Source organism: Pelophylax lessonae (assembly GCF_965119305.1).
Source record: "Pelophylax lessonae genome assembly, chromosome: 6".
NCBI lineage: Eukaryota > Metazoa > Chordata > Amphibia > Anura > Ranidae > Pelophylax > Pelophylax lessonae.
Window position 1 is genome coordinate 326,068,220 of NC_138773.1, and position 25,234 is coordinate 326,093,453.

General features: G+C 45.0%; 1 protein-coding gene across 1 annotated transcript in view; it reads right to left on the reverse strand.

Moving 5' to 3' along the window:
• ADCY5 (adenylate cyclase 5) overlaps positions 1–25,234 on the reverse strand; it is a 309,283-nt gene that overhangs the window by 82,623 nt on the left and 201,426 nt on the right. The window contains exons 4-5 of the mRNA XM_082262186.1: positions 5,816–5,927; positions 1,701–1,828 (exon numbers count right to left, since the gene is read on the reverse strand). Of these exons, the coding sequence (XP_082118312.1) occupies positions 1,701–1,828; positions 5,816–5,927 (240 nt within the window). The remainder of the gene's footprint in view (positions 1–1,700; positions 1,829–5,815; positions 5,928–25,234) is intronic.

Here is a 25,234-nt window from a genome sequence, read left to right on the forward strand (position 1 = left end):
CCTCATCAGTGCTCATCAGTACAACCTCATCAGTGCCCATCAGTGCAGCCTCATCAGTGCACATCAGTGCACATCAGTGCAGCCTCATCGGTGCCCATCAGTGCAGCCTCATCAGTGCACATCAGTGCAGCCTCATCAGTGCCCATCAGTGCAGCCTCATCAGTGCACATCAGAGCAACCTCATTGGTGTCCATCAGTGCAACCTCATCAGTGCAGCCCCATCAGTGCCCACCAGTGCCCATCAGTGCAACCTCATTGGTGCCCATTAGTTAAGAAGAAAAATTGCTTATTTGCTAAATTTTCTAACAGAAACTAAGAAAAACATTTTTTTCCTGAATTTTCTGTCTTTTTTTTCCGTTTGTTTAGTAAAAATTAAATAAAAAAAAACTGTGGTGATTAACCACTTGCCGACTGCCTAACGCCGATCTACGTCGGCAGTCAGCCCCTCACAGGCAAAGTGACGTAGGGCTAGGTCACTAGCTTGTGAGGGTCTAGGGAGCGAGCGCGCGCCCCCAGAGGCGCGCTACCGCTCCCGCGTGGTCACGGACCCCCCCGCGCGTGTGACCGGCGGACCCGATGTCCGCCGGTCACTCGGCGATCGGCGGGGGAGAGGGAGAATGTCAGGCAGCTTGTGTAAACAAGCCACCTGTCATTCTCCTTGCTGTTAAGACACTGATCTCTCGGATCTACAGCTCAAGCCCCAGCCAATCACAGTAGAAAGCACGCCCCTAGGGATACACACAGCCCCTCCCTCCCAAATAAAGTTAACCCCTTCACTACCAGTGTATTTTTACAGTAACAGTGCATATATATAGCACTGATTACTGTAGAAATGTCACTGGTAACCCCAAAAGTGTCAAAAATGTCAGTCAAGGGTCCGATCTGTCCGCCCCAATGTCGCAGTACCGCAAAAAAAATCGCAGATCGCCGCCATTACACGTTAAAAAAAAAAACAACAAAAATGACAGAAATCTTTCCCTTTGTTAGTAAACGCGATAACTTTTGCGCAAACCAATCAAAATACGCTTTTTGCGATTTTTTTTACCAAACATAGGTAGCATAAAACAAATTGGCCGAAAAAGTAAAAAAATTTTGATTTTTAAATTTTTTTTTTGGGGAATTTCATATAAAAAAATGTGAAAAATATTGCTATTTTTGCAAAATTGACGCTCTTTTTTTGTTTATAGCGCGTGATCAAAAAATCGCACAGGTGATCAAATACCACCAAAAGAAAGCTCTGTTTGTGGGAAAAAAAGGACGCCAAATTCGTTTAGGTACAGCGTCGCACGACCGCGCAATTGTCCGTTAAAGTCACGCAGTGCCGAATCGCAAAATACCCCCTGGTCGGAATGGGGGTAAAATCTTCCGGGGCTTAAGTGGTTAAATACCACCATAAGAAAGCTCTATCTGTTTAAAAAAAAGATGATAACAATTTTGTTTGGGTACAGTGTTGCATGACTGAGTAATTGTCATTCAAAGTGTGACAGCGCTAAAAGTGCATTGCCTTAGTGAATTAGGGTGCCACTTAGAAAGAATGACATCACAATGAAGCACCGCGCGTTGCGGCACCACACGTGAATGTGTATGTTACTGCAGCACAAGGGTTTAAATGGGCCAATCTCAGGTGTGTGCCTGCTGCACACAGGGCAGTAACCGATCCTCCTGTTGTATACCGGCCAATCACTGACTCTGGAACTTACGAGATCGCCTCAATCATGTCCATCCCCATCTCTACGCAGCAGTGGGCGTGGTCAGCGCGGGCCTCCGGGAGCCCGGACACGCAGTAGTAACAGTCCCCCAAGATCTTTATCCGCAGACAGTGGTTCTCCTGCAAGAAAAAAAAAAAGAACAAATCCAAAAACTGTCACCACTGCCGAAATACACAACTATTCACACCAACCGCAAATCAGCTGATGGCGCACACATCCCTGGAATCTCCTCCTCCCCAAACACACCAGCAAAGTGCAACAAGAAGCTGCACATCACCACGTCCAAAAATCTTAAAACCAACTGTTTTTTTTTCTCAGCCCAAATAAGGACTCTACAGACAGCCCGTCTGACGCATTTCGCCCACTACTGGTGCTTAATCATGGAGCAGGTTTGCAATTAAAGTGGAACTTCACCCAAAAGGGAAAGTTCCGCTCTTCCTCCTCCTCGCCCCCTCCCCTACAATATTTGGATTTTTTTTTTTTTTGGGGAGCAGGTACTTCGTTTTAGCAGGTACATGCTCCCATTAGAGGACCCGAGTGGATGTTTTCCCCCCTGCCCCCAACACGTCCCAGGTTCCAGAAGGCTGTGGGACCATTCACACGGCCCAACCCAGCTCTCGCTTGCGCAGTGTGAAGCCCAAAGGAGTCACAGCCGGCTTCCCTTAGTAAACATGCCAATGTCGGGGACCTGAAGACCAGCGAAGAAATGTAGTAACTCACATAAAAGTTAATAGTGTAGCGTGTGTCCGGGACGTGACTTGACAAAGGAGTGCGCATGCCCCGCTGGGTGTTCGCGCATGCTCCGAAACACGTCGTGAAGCCCTTCCGCCCTTGTCTTGTCTTGGATCTGACGTCAGATTTTTTTTGAGGAGCGGGTACTTAGTTTTAGCAGGTACCTGCTCCCACTAGGGGACCCGAGTGGAAGTTTGCCCCCCTGCCCCCAACACGTCCCAGGTTCCAGAAGGCTGTGGGACCATTCACACGGCCCAACCCAGCTCTCGCTTGCGCAGTGTGAAGCCCAAAGGAGTCACAGCCGGCTTCCCTTAGTAAACATGCCAATGTCGGGGACCTGAAGACCAGCGAAGAAATGTAGTAACTCACATAAAAGTTAATAGTGTAGCGTGTGTCAGGGACGTAACTTGACAAAGGAGTGCGCATGCCCCTCTGGGTGTTCGCGCATGCTCCGAAACACGTCGTGAAGCCCTTCCGCCCTTGTCTTGTCTTGGATCTGACGTCAGATTTTTTTTTGAGGAGCGGGTACTTCGTTTTAGCAGGTACCTGCTCCCACTAGGGGACCCGAGTGGAAGTTTGCCCCCCTGCCCCCAACACGTCCCAGGTTCCAGAAGGCTGTGGGACCATTCACATGGCCCAACCCAGCTCTCGCTTGCGCAGTGTGAAGCCCAAAGGAGTCACAGCCGGCTTCACTTAGTAAACATGCCAACGCCGGAGACCTGAAGACCAGCGAAGAAACGTAGTAACTCACATAAAAGTTAATAGTGTAGCGTGTGTCAGGGACGTAACTTGACAAAGGAGTGCGCATGCCCCTCTGGGTGTTCGCGCATGCTCCGAAACACGTCGTGAAGCCCTTCCGCCCTTGTCTTGTCTTGGATCTGACGTCAGATTTTTTTTGAGGAGCGGGTACTTAGTTTTAGCAGGTACCTGCTCCCACTAGGGGACCCGAGTGGAAGTTTGCCCCCCTGCCCCCAACACGTCCCAGGTTCCAGAAGGCTGTGGGACCATTCACATGGCCCAGCTCAGCTCGCGCTTGCGCAGTTTGAAGCCCAAAGGAGTCACAGCCGGCTTCCCTTAGTAAACATGCCAATGTCGGGGACCTGAAGACCAGCGAAGAAACGTAGTAACTCACATAAAAGTTAATAGTGTAGCGTGTGTCCGGGACGTGACTTGACAAAGGAGTGCGCATGCCCCGTTGGGTGTTCGTGCATGCTCCGAAACACGTCGTGAAGCCCTTTCCGTCCTTGTCTTGGATCTGACGTCAGATTTTTTTTGAGGAGCGGGTACTTAGTTTTAGCAGGTACCTGCTCCCACTAGGGGACCCGAGTGGAAGTTTGCCCCCCTGCCCCCAACACGTCCCAGGTTCCAGAAGGCTGTGGGACCATTCACATGGCCCAGCTCAGCTCGCGCTTGCGCAGTTTGAAGCCCAAAGGAGTCACAGCCGGCTTCACTTCAACATGCTAACGTCGGGGACCTGAAGACCAGCAAAGAAACGACCCAAGTAAGGACAGATCCCTGGACAGGTGAGTGTCCTCCTTCTATTAAAAGTCAGTAGTTACAGTATTTGTAGCTGTTGACTTTCTTTCTAGGATGAAGATTATGTAAATAGATACCGAACATGTTAGACTTTAAAATAGTCGTGGAATGGCGCCAAACTTCAGTAATTAAAAATGGAGGGCAACGCTTTAAATTTTTTACAGGTTACCAATTTAGAGTTACAGAGGAGGTCTTGCGCTAGAATTATTGTTTTTTTGCAATACCATTCGCGGTGATAGCTCACATGTGTGGTGCAAACACTGTTTACGTATGCAGGCACGACCTACGTATGCGTTCACTTCTGCGCGCATGCGCGAGGGGACAGGGGTGCTCTAGCCACTTGCCGACCGCCACACGACTATTTACTGCGGCGGTCAGCCCCTCACAGGTAAAGCGGCGTAGGTCTACGTCGCTAGCCTGTGAGGGTCTAGAGAGCGAGCGCGCGCCCCCGGAAACGCGCTCCCGCTCGTTCACGGACCCCCCCGCGCGTGTGCCCGGCGGACCCGATGTCCACCGGTCACTCGTGATCGTCCGTTACAGCGGGAGAAAGCCAGGCGGCTAATGTAAACAAAGCCGCCTGTCATTCTCCCCTGTGTAAGAATGGAGATCATATGGTTCTGCTATGTAGGACCGTTGATCACTGTTCTTACACCACAAGCCACATCCAATCACAGTTAGAATCACGCCCCTAGGGACACACTTAACTCCTCCCTCTCAAATAAAGTTAACCCCTTCCCTGCCAGTGTCATTTTTACAGTAACAGTGCATATGTATAGCACTGATTACTGTAGAAATGTCACTGGTAACCCCAAAAGTGTCAAAAATGTCAGTCAAGGGTCCGATCTGTCCGCCGCAATCCCGCAAAAAAAAAAATCGCAGATCGCCGCCATTACTCGTTAAAAAAAAAACAACAAAAATGCCAAAAATATTTCCCTTAGTTAGTAAACACAATAACTTTTGCGCAAACCAATCAAAATACGCTTTTTGCGATTTTTTTTATCAAACATATGTAGCATAAAAAAAATTGGCCTAAAATGTTAAAAAATTTTGATTTTTACATTTTACTTTTTTGGGGAATTTCATATAAAAAAATGTGAAAAATATTGTTATTTTTGCAAAATTGACGTTTTTTTGTTTTTATAGCGCATGATCAAAAAATCACACAGGTGATCAAATACCACCAAAAGAAAGCTCTGTTTGTGGGAAAAAAAATGTCGTAAAATTCGTTAAAGTCACGCATTACCAAATCGCAAAATAGGCCCTGGTCATGAAGGGGGTAAAATCTTCCGGGGCTTACGTGGTTAAAAAAAAAAATCTTATTTATTTTGTTTTTATTTTATTTATTTATTTATTTTTTTTTACTTTTACATTGTAATTTTTTTTTTGATAATCACTTTTATTTCTATTGCAAGAAATAATGCATGACATGTCCTCTTTTTGGAGATATCTGGGGTCTATAAGATCCCAGATATCTCCTCTACCCTGCAAAGAATGAGATAAAAAATAATAAAACAAAAACAAAACATTGAAATCTGCTTTCCAGGGAAAGAAAATGGCAGTGTTTACATCTGCTAGAGCCGGCAGTGACATCATGATGACCATTAAGTCCTCGGCCAGCTATGTGGTAACCCAACGCCGCCGCAGTATCGGAGCCCTGGCTTTCTGATCGAACGGGAGAGGTCGGAGAAGCGCTGGGGGGGGGGGGGGGGGGGGACGTCCCCTCCCACTGCCTGTAAAAGCAATCCAACAGCTAATCAGCCGCTAGGATGGCTTTTATCTGGATGATGTCTGTAGCTGCAAAAAAGATAAGATCTATTGTGTGTGTATAATATACTTACAGCCGCCAGCTTGTCAAACCGGGCAAACAGTTCATTGAGGGTCATCACCAGTTCCTGAGCTGTGCACTGCGATGCCAGACTCGTAAATCCTTCGATGTCCGCAAAGAGGATACTAAAACATAAGAAGAGGAACACAAAGGAGAATTATATGAGATGAATATTCTCCGACGGCCATCACACTCTCTCCCTGACTACCCACACAGGACATTGTCTGCTTGTTGGGTTATGTTGGTCGGTAGTCAGGGGACCGCACCAGCATGGTCCAGCAGGCTGACCACGGCGGCCACTTCACAATCCTTCATATGTGAGATCTCCCATAGACAAACATTGCAGAAAATGAAGTTTGCCTGTCTGGACTTTCTTCACCTCTTTACCTTCAGTCTTTATGTATTTCTATTATTCCAACTAAAGTTTTGGAAAATGCAGAAAATACCGCCACTAATGCAGAAAATACATGTTGATCCTGCCAGAAATAGTGTGAGTTGCTCTCCGATTGTCCTTTATTATCATTAGTTATCATTGCTCCCAGCTGTCTGAGGGATGGAAGAAGGAGCTCTGCCAGAAGTGACCTTGTCCTCTTACCTGCTAACAACCTGTACACTGCCCTGCTGACCCCTGTACCCTGCCCTGCTGACCCCTGTACCCTGCCCTGCTGACCCCTGTACCCTGCCCTGCTGACCACTGTACCCTGCCTGCTGACCCCTGTACCCTGCCCTGCTGACCACTGTACCCTGCCTGCTGACCCCTGTACCCTGCCCTGCTGACCCCTGTACCCTGCCCTGCTAACCCCTGTACCCTGCCCTGCTGACCCCTGTACCCTGCCCTGCTGACCACTGTACCCTGCCTGCTGACCCCTGTACCCTGCCCTGCTGACCCCTGTACCCTGCCCTGCTGACCACTGTACCCTGCCCTGCTGACCCCTGTACCCTGCCCTGCTGACCCCTGTACCCTGCCCTGCTGACCACTGTACCCTGCCCTGCTGACCACTGTACCCTGCCTGCTGACCCCTGTACCCTGCCCTGCTGACCCCTGTACCCTGCCCTGCTAACCCCTGTACCCTGCCCTGCTGACCCCTGTACCCTGCCCTGCTGACCACTGTACCCTGCCTGCTGACCCCTGTACCCTGCCCTGCTGACCCCTGTACCCTGCCCTGCTGACCACTGTACCCTGCCCTGCTGACCCCTGTACCCTGCCCTGCTGACCCCTGTACCCTGCCCTGCTGACTCCTGTACCCTGCCCTGCTGACCCCTGTACCCTGCCCTGCTGACCACTGTACCCTGCCCTGCTGACCACTGTACCCTGCCCTGCTGACCCCTGTACCCTGCCCTGCTGACCCCTGTAAACTGCCCTGCTGACCCCTGTACACTGCCCTGCTGACCCCTGTACATTGCCCTTCTGACCCCTGTACCCTGCCCTGCTGACCCCTGTACCCTGCCCTGCTGACCCCTGTACCCTGGCCTTCTGATCCATATCTTCTGCCTAATGGACCCCTAGCTCCTGCCATGATAACCCCTGTTCTCTACCTTGCTGACCCCTGTCATATCCTCTGCCCTACTGATACACTCCACACTCTCCTACTGACTCCTATACACTGCCCTACTGACTCCTATACACTGCCTACTGACTCCTATACACTGCCCTACTGACTCTTATACACTGCCCCACTGACTCTTATACACTGCCCCACTGACTCCTATACACTGCCCCACTGACTCCTATACACTGCCCTACTGACTCCTATACACTGCCTACTGACTCCTATACACTGCCCTACTGACTCTTATACACTGCCCCACTGACTCTTATACACTGCCCCACTGACTCCTATACACTGCCCTACTGACTCCTATATACTGCCCCTCTGACTCCTATACACTGCCCTGCTGACCTCCTCTGCTCCCCTGACATCTTTACTGCACCCCCACATCTGACAGGCTAGATCCTTCCCTGGCTTTCTATATGGACCATGGACGTTACACCCCCCCCCCCCCCCCCCGGTCATGGAGAAGATGGAGAATGTTCTCTGCCATCCTGACCTTGCTTTGCATTATTAAATCTCATTCTGCACCTCATTAGTAATCAGCAGATCCCCATCATTCAGAGGATCTCCCATCCTGTTGGATTCCCTCTCACCATATCCTGCATTGTTATACTTTCTCCTTTAGTAAATCAGCCCCCAGGATGTGAGAAAGAATAAACAAGCAGTAAGTGAAGCAAACATGCGCCTGCAGAGACAACTGCCAATAGCCAGTACAGGTCAGAGGTCACTGGTGGAAAATAAATGCAGCCATACAATGAGGGTAAAGTGCATGGAGCATTTCCATAGACGTGCAGATTGACTATCGCAGAATAAACAGCGCGTCCGGCTGACTCCATATAGAGGAGCCCTGAGTGACGCTTCTCATAGAAACGTTACAGAGAAACCTGGAATGTCCCGGAAGATAAGAAGAAAATGGTCATTATTATGTGACATTTCATGGAAACCTGGAGCCGGCGCGGTGCCCAATCCCGCTGTAATGTCTCTCGTTTCTGGAATTTCCCCCGAATTGTACGGTTTCTTCTTAGAATAAAATACAAGAAGGGCTGAGCAAAGAATGATATGATACATTGTATGATATTATTATTATAGGTATCTGTGCAAAACGTTTGCAGGACACAATCCAGCTTGTGGTGGATTTTAATGGCACTAACATGAGACGGATTTGTCACATTTAAAAAATTCATCTTTTATTGTAAATCATTAAACCATAGTAGGGGCCCGAGACGACTCCACCTCAAAGAAACACAAATTCATGTGATAACAATATCCTTATGAGGTTTTTTGTGTGAACACCTATATACGTTCAATCCATCGATTGAGGTATGTATATCCTTGTTGCTGGTCGACGCGTTTCGCAATTTGCTTCCTCAGGACCAACAGCAGGTGTATCACATTCTGTTGAAGAGGTTGTTAACCCCCAGGTAGCGTTTGTACCTATAGGTAAGCCTATGATAAGGCCTTAACTATAGGTACTGTAAATATCTTCTAAACTTGCACCATTTAGGCAGAGGCGTAACTAGAACCTTCAGGGCCCCGATGCAAGAAAACATGAAGGGTCCCCCAGACCCCTGGCTGGGGCCCTTCCCTTCAAGCCTGGGGCTCTTCCCACTGATCCTGGGGCCCTTTACTCTCGTTGCGGGGCCCTTTATTACGGTCCTGAAGCGGGACCCTTTCACAAGTTCTGCAGTGGGCCCCCTTCCTGCCATCTTGGGGCCTCCCCACAGTGGTGGAATGCCAGGGCCCGGTTGCAAGTGTGACCTTTGCAATCCTGGAAGTTCACCCACTGGTGTCAGTAATTTTTATTTTTTGGTATTTTAATTGTATTATTTTATCTTTTTTTTTTTTACAATGTGACTGACTATGACTCTGTCCATTCAGAAAAGGAAGGAGCTGGTAAATTACATATTTACAGACCACTTCCTGGTTCTCTATTGTGACACATCCCCTGCAGCAGCCGGCAGGAGAGGGGAGGGAGCAGCACATTGGGGGACCAGGGGAGCACACAGGGGCCCAGAGACAGCAGAAGACGAGTGAACTGGATAGGAGGAGTGGCGGGGGCAGCATACAGAGGAACCAATCTCCTCCATTTTCCTCCTGCAGCTACAGGAGGAAAAAGGAGGACAGTGATTTCTCTACATGCTGTCCCCCCCCCCACCCCTCCTATCCAGGTGTGCAGGGGAGCCACACGGGCCCTCTGGAGCATGGGGGCCCGGTTGCAATTGCAACCCCTGTAGTTACACCCCTTTAGGAGATATTTACTGTATACTGTGCCAATGATGTCATCCCCCACCCCAAAGCACCCCCTTCTTGTTAAGGGTATGTGGCCTAGTATGGTTCAGGAGGGGGGCGCTCACTCGTTCCCCCCCCCCCCCCCCCTGTTCGTGACCTGTTGGGCTGCAAGCTCTTATAAGGGTCTGATATGGATGGACGCCACGCCTTTTTTTTTAATATTTTGGAATTGAGTTCCCCCTAAAATCAATTCCAGAGCCGATGGGCCTGGTATGTATTAGGGGGGATACTGTCGGAAATCTTAATGTCATATTTTTATTTACAAATGTCAGTTTTGCTGCAGCAGCATCTATACACAGTACAGATGTGCCACTTACTAGGAGACTTCCCAGGCACTATATTTAACCACTTCTGTACCTGAAGGTATTACCCCCTGAATGACCAGGCCATTTTTTGTGATTCGGGCGCTGCATTACTTTAACGGAAAATTGTGCGGTCGTGCGACGCTTTACCCTATTAACATTGATGTGCTTTTTCCCCCACAAATACAGATTTCTTTTGGTGGTATTTGATCGCCTGTGCGATTTTTATTTTTTTTGCGCTATAAACAAAAAAAGAGCGACAATTCTGAAAAAAAAAAAAAAACAATATTTTCACTTTCTGCTATATAACATTCCCAATAAAAACAATTTAAAAATCTATTTTTTTTCATCATTTTAGGCCAATTTGTATTCTGCTACATTTTTTTGGTAAAAAAAATCCCAATAAGCGTATTGCGCAAAAGTTATCGCGTCTACAAACTAGGGGAACGATTTATGTCATTTTTATATATTTATTTATTTATTTTACTAGTAATGGTGGCGATCTGCGATTTTTAGCAGGACTGCGACATTGCGGCGGACAGATCAGACACATAACTGACATTTTTTACACTTTTGGGGGGACCAGTGACATTACCACAGTAATCAGTGCTAAAAATATGCACTGTTACTGTAATAATGACGCTGGCAGGGAAGGGGTTAACCCAGGGGCACTCAAAGGGTTAAGTGTGAGCCTAGGGAGTGTTTTCTAACTGTTTGAGGGAGGGACTTGTGGAATCAACACAGAAACCTGTGATCCTAAATAGAAGGATCACAGGCGCTCTGTGTTCATTCCAGAGAGAACAACGGTCAGATGTGTTTAAAACAGCAGACCGCCGTTCTCTCTCAGCGGGGATCGCGGGTGCCCGGCGGCAATCACGGCCCCGTGGATCGGCTTCCCCGCTGCATAATGGGGGCCCCAAGGAGCGCTCCCACGAACGGACATATAGGTACATCGGTTCGCGCAGCCGAGCCAGCCTGCTGCAGTATATCTGTGGCAGTCGGTTGGTTGGCAAGTGATTAAAGGAATTTTTCATTTTTATTGTTTTGCTCTTATCATTATTACTGCTGCTGAAAAAACGAACTTTAAAACATTTCTTTTTTTTTGCATTGATCCATGTCCCCCAGGGCAGTATCCGGGGCCCCCATACACTTTTTATGGCCAATAACTTGCATATAAGCCTTCAAAATGGGGACTTTTGATTTTTCAAGTTCGGGTCCCATAGACTTTAATAGAGTTTGTGGCTCGGGTCCCAACTTTTTTACATGTTTGGGACTTCTGGTGCGAACCAGAGGGGGTGTCCGGCCCAACTCTAGTCCTCACCCACTTCCTGCTCCCGGGTGACAATGCTTTATAGATACGGTACAGTAGGTGAGTGTTGTCACCCTAGGACAGGTGTGTTACTGACACATGGAAAGGAAAAAAAAAAGGCTAAGAATGAAAACGAATGTAGCCAGCACATCTCAGGATGGGAAATCTTCAATATATGACATCTTTATTCTTGAGCAGGGGCGTAACTAACTGCAGGGGTTGCAGGGGTTGCAATTGCAACCGGGCCCCATGCTCCAGTTGGCCTGTGCGGCTCCCCTGTACACCTGGATAGGAGGGGCGGTGGGGCAGCATGTAGAGAAATCACTGTCCTCCTTTTCCTCCTGTAGCTGCAAATCCATACCAGGCCCTTTGGCTCTGGAATTGATTTTAGGGGGAACCCAATGTCAAAATATTTAAAAAAAAGGAGTGGGGTCCCCCCCCCCAAAATCCATATCAGAACCTTATCAGAGCATGCAGCCCGATAGGTCAGGAAGGGGGAGGGGGAGGGACGAGCGAGCACCCCCCTCCTGAACCATACCAGGCCGCATACTTTCAACAAGAGGGGGGTGTTTGGGGGATGATGTCATTGGCACAGTATACAGAAAATATCTCCTAAACGCAGGGGCGTAACTACAGGGGTTGCAATTGCAACCGGGCCCCATGCTCCAGGGCCTGTGCCGCTCCCCTTTACACCTGGATAGGAGGGGGGGCAGCATGTAGAGAAATTACTGTCCTCCTTTTTCCTCCTGTAGCTGCAGGAGGAAAATGGAGGAGATTGGTTCCTCTGTATGCTGCCCCCGCCACCCCTCCTATCCAGTTCACTTGTGTTCTGCTGTCTCTGGGCCCCTGTGTGCTCCCCTGGTCCCCCCCCCCCACTTGTGCTGCCCCCCCCCACTGTGCTCCCTTCCCTCTGTTGTCGGCTGCTGCAGGGGATGTGTCACAATTGAGAACCAGGAAGGGGGCGGTAAATATGTAATTTACCAGCTCATTCCTTTTCTGAATGGACAGAGTCATAGTCAGTCACATTGTAAAAAAAAATAAAATAAAATGATAAAAAATAATACAATTAAAATACCAAAAATTAAAAACTACTGACACCAGTGGGTGAACTTCCAGGATCGCAAAGGTCACACTTGCGACCGGGCCCTGGAATTCCCCCACCGTGGGGAGGCGCCAAGATGGCAGGAAGGGGGCCCACTGCAGAACTTGTGAAAGGGTCCCGCTGCAGGACCGTATTAAAGGGCCCCGCAACGAGAGTAAAGGGCCCCAGGATCAGTGAGAAGAGCCCCAGGCTTGAAGGGAAGGACCCTGGCCAGGGGTCTGGGGGGGGGAAGGGGGCACTTCATGGTTTCTTGCACCGGGGCCCTGAAGGTTCTAGTTATGCCTCTGTTCTTGGGTGATTATTATTATTATACAGGATTTATATATTGCCAACAGTTTGCTCAGCGCTTTTCAGCACGAGGGCAGACATTACAGTTACCATACAATTCAATAAAGGAGGAATCAGAGGGGTTCAGATGCACTTTAAGTTTTGCAGCTTTTCAGAAGTTTGGCAGGTCGGGAAGATGCAGTAAATGGGAGACGATATCAGTGGTCTGCGGAGCCGGGACAGAACTAGGGCGATGTGGATAATAAGCCGCCGGGGGGCTTCAGTTTCCGCTTAGGTAAGCACAAGTCCCGGACACACAGGAGCGAGGACAATGCTGATCTCACATTGTTACGGTCGGCGTCCGCACAGCGACTCATCGGAGCTGACACTTCCGCGCTCGCAGCGCCGGGCTCATGTGTAGTCATTTTGCACATTCAGGATTTCGCCCCACAAGTGCCTGTCGCTGCAGATATCCATCGCAGAGCCGGGAGATGCTCCTCTGGTCTGCGGTGGAAATTCTGTACCCAACCGCGGTGTACGCCAACGCCGGGCAACCCGCAGCTTCACGGTGTAGAGTCACCACTGATCCTGGCACAGGATTCCCTTCCAGCCTGAGCTGAGGTCACTGAGTTTCATTGTCCTTATATCCTGTGTATTTATAAAGTTGGACAGGAAGTGAGTAAAATCTCTTAATGGGGTCACAGGCAAAATCTCCCCAATAGGGATTGCAGCCATTTCCTGCCTACATGCACTCCAGTGATGGCTGCATGCCATTTCTCAGGGTGGGTTTCCTGATGGTGAAAGCAGCGATGTATTGAAATATCCACTTGTAGTCCCCGCTGGGAGTCATTGTGATGGTGACAACACAGGAGTACAATTAGAAGGCAGGAACAGAGTGTTGTCACCCTATAGCAGGAAGCACTTGAAAAATGAATTTAATGGCATGTATTTTAATAAAAGTTGCAGATTATAATAAGATCAAAGATGACTTTTGAAGTGAAGTGATAGTAACATGTTTACTGATTGAGTTTAGATATACTTTAAGGGACGTATTTATATAATTGAATGGGACATTCACCTAACATTTATTGCCTTGCTGGGTGGATGTCCCACAAGTAATGCCGCTATGATTGAAAGAACTAAGTGGATACAAAGTAACATTTTTATAAACATTGTCCAGACGAGAGATAGAGAGGTACAAAGTAACATTGTTTATAAACATTGATCAGATGGGAGATAGAGAGATACAAAGTAACATTGTTTATAAACATTGATCAGACGGGAGATAGAGAGAAACAAAGTAACATTGTTTATAAACATTGATCAGATGGGAGATAGATACAAAGTAACATTGTTTATAAACATTGATCAGACAGAAGATGGAGAGGGAAATGTAACATTGTTTATAAACATTGATCAGACAGGAGATAGAGAGATACAAAGTAACATTGTTTATAGACATTGATCAGACAGGACATAACGAGACACAAAGTAACATTGTTAATAATTATTGATCAGATGGGAGATGGAGAGATACAAAGTAACATTGTTTATAAACATTGATCAGACAAGAGATGGAAAGACAAAGGTAACATTGTTTATAAACAATGATCAGACCAAGGATAAAGAAATAAAAGTAACATTGTTTATAAACATTGCTCAGACAGGATATAACGAGACACAAAGTAACATTGTTAATAAACATTGATCAGATGGGAGATAAAGAGATACAAAGTAACATTGTATATAAACATTTGTCAGACAGGAGATAGAGAGATACAAAGTAACATTGTTTATAAAGATTGATCAGACAGGAGATAGAGAGATACAAAGTAACATTGTTTATAAACATTGATCAGACCAGAGATGGAAAATACAAGTAACTTTGTTTGTAAGCATTGCCCAGATAGGAGATAGAGAGATACAAAGTAACATTGTTTATAAAAATTGATCAAACAGGAGATAGAGAAATACAAAGTAACATTCAGGCTGGGCAGGAAAGGTCAGGCTGGGCACTGGCCAGGAAAAAGCTAGATGACACTGGATGTCCTCCACCCAGGAAATGGGGCGGGGCTCTATCTGACTTGCTGCAGTTTCTAATGCACATTGTGAGAAGCTCGCAGTGTGCGGTGAAATCAGAGGAAGCCATTTGAGTCCAGGAGAGGAAGCCGGTACAACTGTGCAAGACTGAAGGGGGCGGAGTCACAGTAAAATCCTCATTATTAGATGATGAAAAGTGAAGGCGACGTGCAGAAAAATAGAATTTTATGGTTCGGTAGACAAGTGCTGAAAATCAGATCTCAAGACAGAACCTAACCTAAATGTTTCCTGAAAGGCAGAGGCATGGCCCCCCGGGAAGGGGGGGGGGCAGTAATGACGGAGAGGTGCAGAGACTGTATGTGTGCAATCATTCTCTCACAACTAATTAATGGTGGACTGGGATCCACTAAGTAGCAGTCGGCTCCCCCGTGGGGCGCTCCTCCCTGCTGGGGAAATTAGCGGAGCGCTGACACTGCAGATATGACAGCAAGGGCTAAAGAGACAATCAACAAGAAAACCGCTGGCTTGTCCCTCATGAGACCTCCATCATCCCACGGGTGCCAATGGAGGGTAAAGACGCATCACTCCACTCCTTATTACTTCTATTATTGGCACTTCATCTAATAAACCATCTGTGGTGATAGAGAGACCACAAACGTACAAAGTGCTCATTATAAGGCCAAAAGTATGTGAACCCCCTCCCAGTATTTTCAGATGAGTGCAGTGAAGGGTCCCGGTAATACTCCATTATACAAAGACATTGGGGACAATTGTGGTCTTCTGGTGAAGTCCCTTTTCTGTTCCAGCATAACTTTCCTCCCTTGTGAGGGAGAAGGAAGAAGAGGAGGAGGTCAGGGTGAAAGAGCCCCCTCTCCCGCTTTGTGCTGAAGCTGCTGCCAGAGATTTTCTGCATGCCTGGAGCAAAACTTTGCCTCCTGGCACCAGATACACATTGACAATATCTGGAGGAGCCACAGCAGGACAGGTGAGGACTGGTGCCCCCCTCCTGTCTCACTACCTCCCTCCTGTCCCACTGCCCACCTCCTGTGCAGCAGCCCCCTCATGCCCCACTGCCTCCCTTTTGTTACACAGCTCCCCTTTTGTCCTACTGCCCCCCCCACACTGTCCCCCCTATTGTCCCACTGCCCCCCTCTTTTTACACTGCCCAGATACCCCTCTCCTGTCACTTTACCCTTCTGTCATAATGGTAGGTGTGACGGGAGGATTGTGTGGGGAAGGGGTGCTGAATGGATGGGTGGGCGGCGGCGAAAAGCACTTTTGCCTGAGTAGACAAGAATCCTTGCACTGGCCCTGGCACTATAATTATAACCATGGATTTTGGAATATGTCCATCTCCATAAAGACATGGTGTGACCAGTTTGGTAAGGAGGAACTTGAGTGTCCTGCACAGAGCCCTGACATCAACCCTACTAAACACCGTTGGGGTGAAATGCCAATCATGAGCCAGGTCTTCTCATCCAACATCTCCATAAAGACATGACTTTATGAGTTTGGAGTGGAGGAACCAATACAGTCAGGTCCATAAATATTGGGACATCGACACAATTCTAATATTTTTGGCTCTATACACCACCACAATTGATTTGGAATGAAACAAAGATCTGCTTTAACTGCAGACTTTCAGCTTTAATGTGAGGGTATTTACATCCAAATCAGGTGAACGGTGTAGGAATTACAACAGTTTGTATATGTCCCTCCCACTTTTTAAGGGACCAAAAGTAATGGGACAATTGGCTGCTCAGCTGTTCCATGGCCAGGTGTGTATTATTTTCTCATTATCCCATTTACAAGGAGCAGATAAAAGGTCCAGAGTTCATTTCAAGTGTGCTATTTGCATTTGGAATCTGTTGATGTCAACTCTCAATATGAGATCCAAAGAGCTGTCACTATCAGTGAAGCAAGCCATCATTAGGCTGAAAAAACAAAACAAAACAAACTCATCAGAGAGATAGCAAAAACATTAGGTGTGGCCAAATCAACTGTTTGGAACATCCTTAAAAAGAAAGAACGCACCAGTGAGATCATCAACACCAAAAGACAGGGAAGACCACGGAAAACAACTGTGGTGGATGACGGAATAATTCTTTCGCTGGTGAAGAAAACACTCTTCACAACAGTTGGCCAGATCAGGATCACTCTCCAGGAGGTAGGTGTATGTGTGTCAGATCAAGAACACTCTCCAGGAGGTAGGTGTATGTGTGTCAGATCAGGAACACTCTCCAGGAGGTAGGTGTATGTGTGTCAGATCAGGAACACTCTCCAGGAGGTAGGTGTATGTGTGTCAGATCAAGAACACTCTCCAGGAGGTAGGTGTATGTGTGTCAGATCAAGATCACTCTCCAGGAGGTAGGTGTATGTGTGTCAGATCAAGAACACTCTCCAGGAGGTAGGTGTATGTGTGTCAGATCAAGAACACTCTCCAGGAGGTAGGTGTATGTGTGTCAGATCAAGATCACTCTCCAGGAGGTAGGTGTATGTGTGTCAGATCAAGAACACTCTCCAGGAGGTCGGTGTATGTGTGTCAAAGTCAACAATCAAGAGAAGACTTCACCAGAGTGAATACAGAGGGTTCACCACAAGATGTAAACCATTGGTGAGCCTCAAAAACAGGAAGGTCAGATTAGAGTTTGCCAAACAACATCTAAAAAAGCCTTCACAGTTCTGGAACAACATCCTATGGACAGATGAGACCAAGATCAACTTGTACCAGAGTGATGGGAAGAGAAGAGTATGGAGAAGGAAAGGAACTGCTCATGATCCAAAGCATACCACCTCATCAGTGAAGCATGGTGGTGGTAGTGTCATGGCGTGGGCATGTATGGCTGCCAATGGAACTGGTTCTCTTGTATTTATTGATGATGTGACTGCTGACAAAAGCAGCCGGATGAGTTCTGAAGTGTTTCGGGGAATATTATCTGCTCATATTCAGCCAAATCCTTCAGAACTCATTGGACGGCGCTTCACAGTTCAGATGGATAATGACCCGAAGCATACTGCGAAAGCAACCAAAGAGTTTTTTAAGGGAAAGAAGTGGAATGTTATGCAATGGCCAAGTCAATCACCTGACCTGAATCCGATTGAGCATGCATTTCACTTGCTGAAGACAAAACTGAAGGGAAAATGCCCCAAAAACAAGCAGGAACTGAAGACAGTTGCAGTAGAGGCCTGGCAGAGCATCACCAGGGATGAAACCCAGCGTCTGGTGATGTCTATGCGTTCCAGACTTCAGGCTGTAATTGACTGCACAGGATTTGCAACCAAGTATTAAAAAGTGAAAGTTTGATTTATGATTGTTAATCTGTCCCATTACCTTTGGTCCCTTAAAAAGTGGGAGGCACATATACAAACTGTTGTAATTCCTACACCGTTCACCTGATTTGGATGTAAATATCCTCAAATTAAAGCTGAAAGTCTGTTGGTTTCATTTCAAATCCATTGTGGTGGTGTATAGAGCCAAAAAGATTAGAATTGTGTCCATGTCCCAATATTTATGGACCTGACTGTATCCCCATCCCCACCCAGAATCATCCTTCCTCATCCCTCTCTATCATCATCATCCCTACCCAGAATCATCCATCCCTCTCCACAATGTATCCCCATCCCCTCCCAGACTCATGCCCATTCCTCTCCACAATGTCACTCCCATCCTCATCCCCACCCATCATCATCCGCCTCCCTCTCCACAATGTAACTCCTATCATCATCCCCACCCATCATTATCCGCATCCCTCTCCACAAAATAACTCCCATCCTCATCCCCACCCATTATCATCTGCCTCCCTCTCCACAATGTAACTCTCATCCTCATCCCCCATGTTGGCATTCATGGTTCCCTCAATGAACTGTAGCTCCCCAGTGCCGGCAGCACTCATGCAGCCCCAGACCATGACACTCCCACCACCATGCTTGACTGTAGGCAACACACACTTGTCTTTGTACTCCTCACCTGGTTGCCCCCACACACGCTTGACACCATCTGAACCAAATAAGTTTATCTTGGTCTCATCAGACCACAGGAGATGGTTCCAGTAATCCATGTCCTTAGTCTGCTTGTCTTCGGAAAACTGTTTGCAGGCTTTCTTGTGCATCATCTTTAGAAGAGGCTTCCTTCTGGGATGACAGCCATGCAGACCAATTTGATGCAGTGTGCGGCGTATGGTCTGAGCACTGACAGGCTGACCCTCCACCCCTTCAATCTCTGCAGCAATGCTGGCAGCACTCATACGTCTATTTCCCAAAGACAACCTCTGGATATGACGCTGAGCACGTGCACTCAACTTCTTTAGTCGACCATGGCGAGGCCTGTTCTGAGTGGAACCTGTCCTGTTAAACCGCTGTATGGTCTTGGCCACCGTGCTGCAGCTCAGTTTCAGGGTCTTGGCAATCTTCTTATAGCCTAGGCCATCTTTATGTAGAGCAACAATTCTTTTTTTCAGATCCTCAGAGAGTTCTTTGCCATGAGGTACTATGTTGAACCTCCAGTGACCAGTATGAGAGAGTGAGAGCGATAACACCAAATTTAACACACCTGCTCCCCATTCACACCTGAGACCTTGTAGCACTAACGAGTCACATGACACCGGGGAGGGAAAATGGCTAATTGGGACCAATTTGGACATTGTCACTTAGGGGTGTACTGACTTTTGTTGCCAGCGGTTTAGACAATAATGGCTGTGTGTTGAGTTATTTTGAGGTGACAGCAAATTTACACTGTTAGGGCTCTTTCACACGGGCGGTCCGATCAGATCTGCCTGTCAGTTTTTCAGGCGGATCTGATCGGATCCTCCATGCAGCTCTATGGGGCAGCGGGTGTCAGTGGAGACAGCTCCGCTGACACCCGCTGCCATCCGTATCCGATCATGTCCGTGAAATCTGGACGGATGGAAACCCTATTTTTCCATCCGTTCAGTGATCGGATCGGATTGGAAAGGATGAGAGCGGACAGGCGGTCCGCTCTCATCCGATCTCCCATAGAGGGCAGCGGGGGCTGTGACACCTCCCTCTCCGCTCTGCGAGCGGAGACGGAGCTGTCATCCGCCGGCTCAGCGGGGATCGCGGATTGATCCCAGCTGAGCAACACGGATCCGCCTACGGAGGCGGACCGTGTGAAAGAGGCCTTATACAAGCTGTACACTCACTACTTTACATTGTAGCAAAGTGTCATTTCTTCAGTGTTGTCACATGAAAAGATAGAATAAAATAGTTACATAAATGTGGGGGTGCGAGACACTGTATTATGTATCAGTGCCCTCCAAATGTGATCATTCTATATAGAATGTATTATTGACCCTCATATGTGATCATTCAGGATACAATGTATCAGTGCCCCCTCCCCCAATATGTGATCATTCAGGATACAATGTATCAGTACTCCTCCACATGTGATTATTCCATATATGTATCAGTGCTCCTCCATATGTGATTATTCCATATACAATGTATCAGTACTCCTCCACATGTGATTATTCCATATACAATGTATCAGTGCTCCTCCACATGTGATTATTCTATATACAATGTATCAGTGCTCCTCCACATGTGATTATTCCATATACAATGTATCAGTACTCCTCCACATGTGATTATTCCATATATGTATCAGTGCTCCTCCATATGTGATTATTCCATATACAATGTATCAGTGCTCCTCCACATGTGATTATTCCATATACAATGTATCAGTACTCCTCCACATGTGATTATTCCATATATGTATCAGTGCTCCTCCATATGTGATTATTCCATATACAATGTATCAGTGCTCCTCCATATGTGATTATTCCATATACAATGTATCAGTACTCCTCCACATGTGATTATTCCATATACAATGTATCAGTACTCCTCCACATGTGATTATTCCATATACAATGTATCAGTACTCCTCCATATGTGATTATTCCATATACAATGTATCAGTACTCCTCCACATGTGATTATTCCATATACAATGTATCAGTGCTCCTCCACATGTGATCATTCAGGATACAATGTATCAGGTCTCCACAAAATACGATACTTGTAGAAAGTACAATCTAAATGGGAGACCCCGGGGTCACATGTGAAAATTAACCAGCGTGTCTCCATGGAAACTAAGAGCCATAAAGCATCTTCTTCATACATCTTTATTTCATGAGCGGTGTCAGCCAGAGATGAACACGTCCGCCATCCCTGCTCACATCTCAATAGAAGGCAATTCCAGGCGGACCAGGGGGACCATGGGGATGGGGGGACAATGTGGACAGTGGGGACAATGGGAACAAGGGGGACAGTGGGGACGGGGGGACAGTGGGGATGGGGGACAGTGGGGACAATGGGGACGGGGTCAGTGGGGACAATGGGGATGGGGGACAGTGAGTATAATGGGGATGGAGGACAGTGAGGACAGTGGGAACGGGAGACAGTGGGGACAAGGGGGACAATGGGGACAGGGGACAGTGGGGGCAATGGGGATGGAGGATAATGGGGACAGTGGGGATGGGGAACAGTGGGGACAAGGAGGGACAGTGGAGAAAATGGGGAAGGGAAATAGATGAGAATTTCCAATTGTAATTGCGATCTCTGTGTTCTCTCACAATGAGGAGAAGGTCACACGCCATGTTATACCGCATCGCAATATTGGTGCAGATCATTGCGTCATGATGTGAGCCCCGGAGATGGCGGAGGAATTCTGTCTCTGAGTGATGAGCGATGTCCTACAGACCATCATACAGATACAGGTGGATGGGGGGGGGATCCTCAGGGGCCCTCAGGAAAAACCATCTCACTTCACTAATTCCAATAATTATATCCCTATAGGTAAAGGTTACAGCATCAGTGACCCCCCCCCCCCCATGACAACCACATTCCTGGCTCTGGATTCACCAGGAAGGTTAGATACTGACAGGAAGCAACTCACAGTACAAAGTCATGTGATTTCCCCCCCCCCCCCCCCAATAATCCTCCATTATGTACAATAGATAATAATTGGGTAGTGTAGTTGTTAGTGACACCGGAATTATTAATACATGGGAGGGGTAGAGACGCAAACTACTGCAGGAAATCTCCCCATTGTGGGAGGGGCAGAGACACAAACTACTGCAGGGAAATTACCCCATTGTGGGAGGGGCAGAGACACAAACTACTGCAGGGAAATCCCCCCATTGTGGGAGGGGCAGAGACACAAACTACAGCAGGAAATTTCACCATTGTGGGAGGGGCAGAGACACAAACTACTGCAGGAAATCTCCTCACTGTGGGAGGGGCAGAGACACAAACTATTGCAGGGAAGTCTCCCCATTGTGGGAGGGGCAGAGACACAAACTACTGCAGGAAATCTCACCATTGTGGGAGGGGCAGAGACACAAACTACAGCAGGAAATTTCACCATTGTGGGAGGGGCAGAGACACAAACTACTGCAGGAAATCTCCTCATTGTGGGAGGGGCAGAGACACAAACTACAGCAGGAAATCTCATCATTGTGGGAGGAGCAGAGACACAAACTACTGCAGGAAATCTCATTGTGGGAGGGGCAGGGACACAAACTATTTCAGAAAGCTCTTATTTTATCCAATTTCTAGTCAATGTATTCCTCCAATCACACAGCCACCTGCTGCCCATCCTTACATCACCCCATCCCCCTATACATTTAGGGCAGCAGGTAGATCAGTGTACATTATAATAAATTACAGAAATATTTCCTTCTTGTTCTATTTTATCGTTTTTCTGCTGAAGGTTGTTATTGCTTCTGTGTAATGTAGGTCGCTATTATTAATGGGCTTCCTACCATGCAGAGAGGAGCGGGTGTCAGCCGGGTGTCACATAGAAGAATGACCTATGTACTTACAAAGTCACCCGAGAGAAGAGAAGGCAATGCGCTACTCTGACATGAACGCGCTAATCTGGTGACACAGAGGAGAAACGTGGGGACAGCAGGTCGCCAGATCAAGACGCCGCTACTAGATCATTGCGCTTTTTCTTCTGCTAATTTCAAAGCCATATAAAAAGTTATATAAAACGCAATCTCCAGGGTTTACATGTGAAGGTATTAATTAAATACCAAGAAGATCAAAAACTACTTTGCTGTTTTTTACCACAAAACTGTAATTCAGAGAAATAAATCTTTTTTTTTTTTTTTTTTTTTTTAGAAATATTTATTGGATTTTTGCATCGGAAATAAATCTCTGTTAAAAAAAAAAAAATAAAATGCTTAAAATCTTTAAAAAAAAAACAAAAAACGTTTACTCAGCTTTATATAGAACGCTGAGGGGTTAGAAGGCTTGTCAGGTTTTTATTTCTCTCTGGTTCCCCATTTGGGAGATTTATCCTTTTATATTTGTCTCAGTAATAAAAAAGGTCTCAAAAATTCACGCTGGTCACAGCAGCAAGAATTGGGGAGAACGTTCTAACGAGGACATCTGTTCCAGTGACATTTGTCTAAGAGGGCATTGCCAGTGCCACCCCACCCCACCCCACCCCAACTTTTCTTTTGTGTCTCTAGGAAAAAAGTTTTAGCTTTGGATACTATAAATATCATCTTAAATCACAAACCAAAGCGACTGCTATGTTACATTATTTTATTCATAAAACTGAAAAGTAAATCGTATCAGTGGAAATGTTACGTCATCATTTATTTATTTTATATTATGTTACTTATCTGTTTCTTTTTTGCTTTTTAAAATTGGTATTATTTATTGACTTATTTTTTTTGCTGTTTATTATTATGTTATTTATTTCTTTTTCTTAATGTTATCTTGTATTTATGTTATTTATATTATTTTTTAATAACCCAAAGTTTAAACCTTACAGTGAAAAATCATTTATTTATTTCATATTTTTGTTTATTTGGGCTTTCTTAGGGTATTTGGTATGTAATTAATTTGATAGTTTATGTTATTTTTTTATATTTAAATAAATATATATATATATATATATATATATATATATATATATATATATATATATATATATATAAACACAAACACACACATACACACACACACACACACACACATACATACATACATACATACATACATACATACATACATACATACATACATATATATATATATATATATATATATATATATATATATATATATATATATATATATATAATATACACACACACACTTGTTATGCAATTTGTTGAAAATCTCATTTGATTTTATATTGTGTTATTTCATATTTATGTTATTTATGGCATTTGCTATTTTTTAAAATGTTTTTTTTTTTTTATAGTTTATATTATGTGTTATTATTACCTTATAGCTTGAACCTTACACTAGAAATCCTATGTGACAATTTATTTATTTTATATTATTTTATTTTTATTTAGATTTTTTTTTTTTTTTTTACTGTGCTTGTTATTTTATATTTTTTAATAACATAGTTTGAACTTTGCAGTGAAAATCTCATGTGATTTTATATTATGTTATTTAATACTTATGTTATTTTTAGGGTTTGCTATTTTTTTTTAAATGTTTTTTTTTTTTAAATGTTTTTGTTCGTTTATATTATGCGTTGATATTAACCATTAGCTTGAACCCTACACTAGAAATTCTATGTGACAATTTATTTATTTTATATTATTTTATTTTTATTTAGATTTTTTTTTTTTTTTTACTGTGCTTGTGCTTGTTTAATAACAAAGTTTGAACTTTACAGTGAAAATCTCATGTGATTTTATATTATGTTATTTAATACTTATATTATTTATGGGGTTTGCTATTTTTTTTTAAAAATGTTTTTGTTCATTTATATTTTGTGTTATTATTACCTTATAGCTTGAACCTTACACTAGAAATCCTATGTGACAATTTATTTATTTTATATTATTTTATTTAGATTTTTTTTTTTTTTTACTGTGCTTGTTATTTTATATTTTTTAATAACATAGTTTGAACCTTACAGTGAAAATCTCATGTGATTTTATATTATGTTATTTAATACTTATGTTATTTATGGGGTTTGCTGTTTTTTTTTTAAATGTTTTTGTTTGTTTATATTATGTGTTGTTATTAACTTATAGCTTGAACCCTACACTAGAAATCCTATGTGACAATTTATTTATTTTTTATTAATTTATTTTTATTTCGTTTTTTTTTTTTTTTTTTTTTACTGTGCTTGTGATTTTATATTTTTTAATAACATAGTTTGAACTTTACAGTGAAAGTCTCATGTGATTTTATACAATGTTATTTATTATTTATGTTACTTATGGTGTTTGCTATATATATATTTTTTGTAATGTCTTTGTTAGTTTATATTATGTGTTATTATTAACTTGAACCTTACACTAGAAATCCTATGTGACAATGTATTTATTTATTTATTAATTTATTTATTTTATTATTATTATTATTATCGGTTGAGCTAGATGGACTTGTGTCTTTTTTCATCCTGACTATGTAACTATATATTGTTATTTTTTATTTACATTTTTTTTACTGTGATTGTTATTTTTTATTTGGTATAAATAATTATTCACTCATACCCTAAGTGCCGGTTCACAGTACCGCGGCACGACTTCGGGGGCGACCTGTGAAGGTGCGTGCACCGTGACTT